Raw genomic sequence first — 479 nt, 5'->3', positions numbered from 1 at the left:
CTCTCCTCCGGGATCCTGCCATGGACACAGCGGCCATCAGCAAGCGCTGCTGGGCACAGGAAGCACCGGGCAGGCGACAGGGAGCAGGGATGTTGGGAGTAGGTCAGAATTCAGGGTGACGGTCCAGTGTGGGGCGGCCATTAAGGCAGCGACCCCATACACTGAAGGGTCACTTGCCAGCCTTTATTCTTGGGATTTTTTCTTTCCTTTTGATGGGACTTGGGGGCCAACCCAGGCCCTTTGCACTGAGCTACATCCTCAACCCATTTCTATTTTTTATTTTGAAACAAGATCTCACCAAGTCTCTAAGTTGCCTAGGCTGAGCTCAATCTTGCAATCTTCCTGCCTCAGCCTCCCGCATTGCTGGGATTACAGGTGTGCACCACCACAGCTGGCTTCATGCCTAACTCTCCTATGAGCTGGAGAGCTTTTGACTGAAGTTTTTTTTTTTTTTTTTTTTTTTTTTTTTTTTTTTTTTT

General features: G+C 49.3%; 1 protein-coding gene across 1 annotated transcript in view; it reads right to left on the bottom strand.

Annotated features, from left to right (window-relative positions):
- The window catches only part of Rapgefl1 (Rap guanine nucleotide exchange factor like 1), a gene marked incomplete at its 5' end in the record, with an annotated part of 10,168 nt that overhangs the window by 4,650 nt on the left and 5,039 nt on the right, over positions 1–479 (bottom strand). The window contains one exon of the mRNA XM_033763123.1: positions 2–15. Coding sequence (XP_033619014.1) covers positions 2–15 — 14 coding nt within the window. The remainder of the gene's footprint in view (position 1; positions 16–479) is intronic.

This window comes from Fukomys damarensis, unplaced genomic scaffold (genome assembly GCF_012274545.1).
Source record: "Fukomys damarensis isolate Sample0158 unplaced genomic scaffold, DMR_v1.0_HiC HiC_scaffold_13, whole genome shotgun sequence".
Taxonomy (NCBI): Eukaryota; Metazoa; Chordata; class Mammalia; order Rodentia; family Bathyergidae; genus Fukomys; species Fukomys damarensis.
Note: the sequence above shows the minus strand (reverse complement) of the source record. Positions and strands in the feature narration are given on the sequence as shown.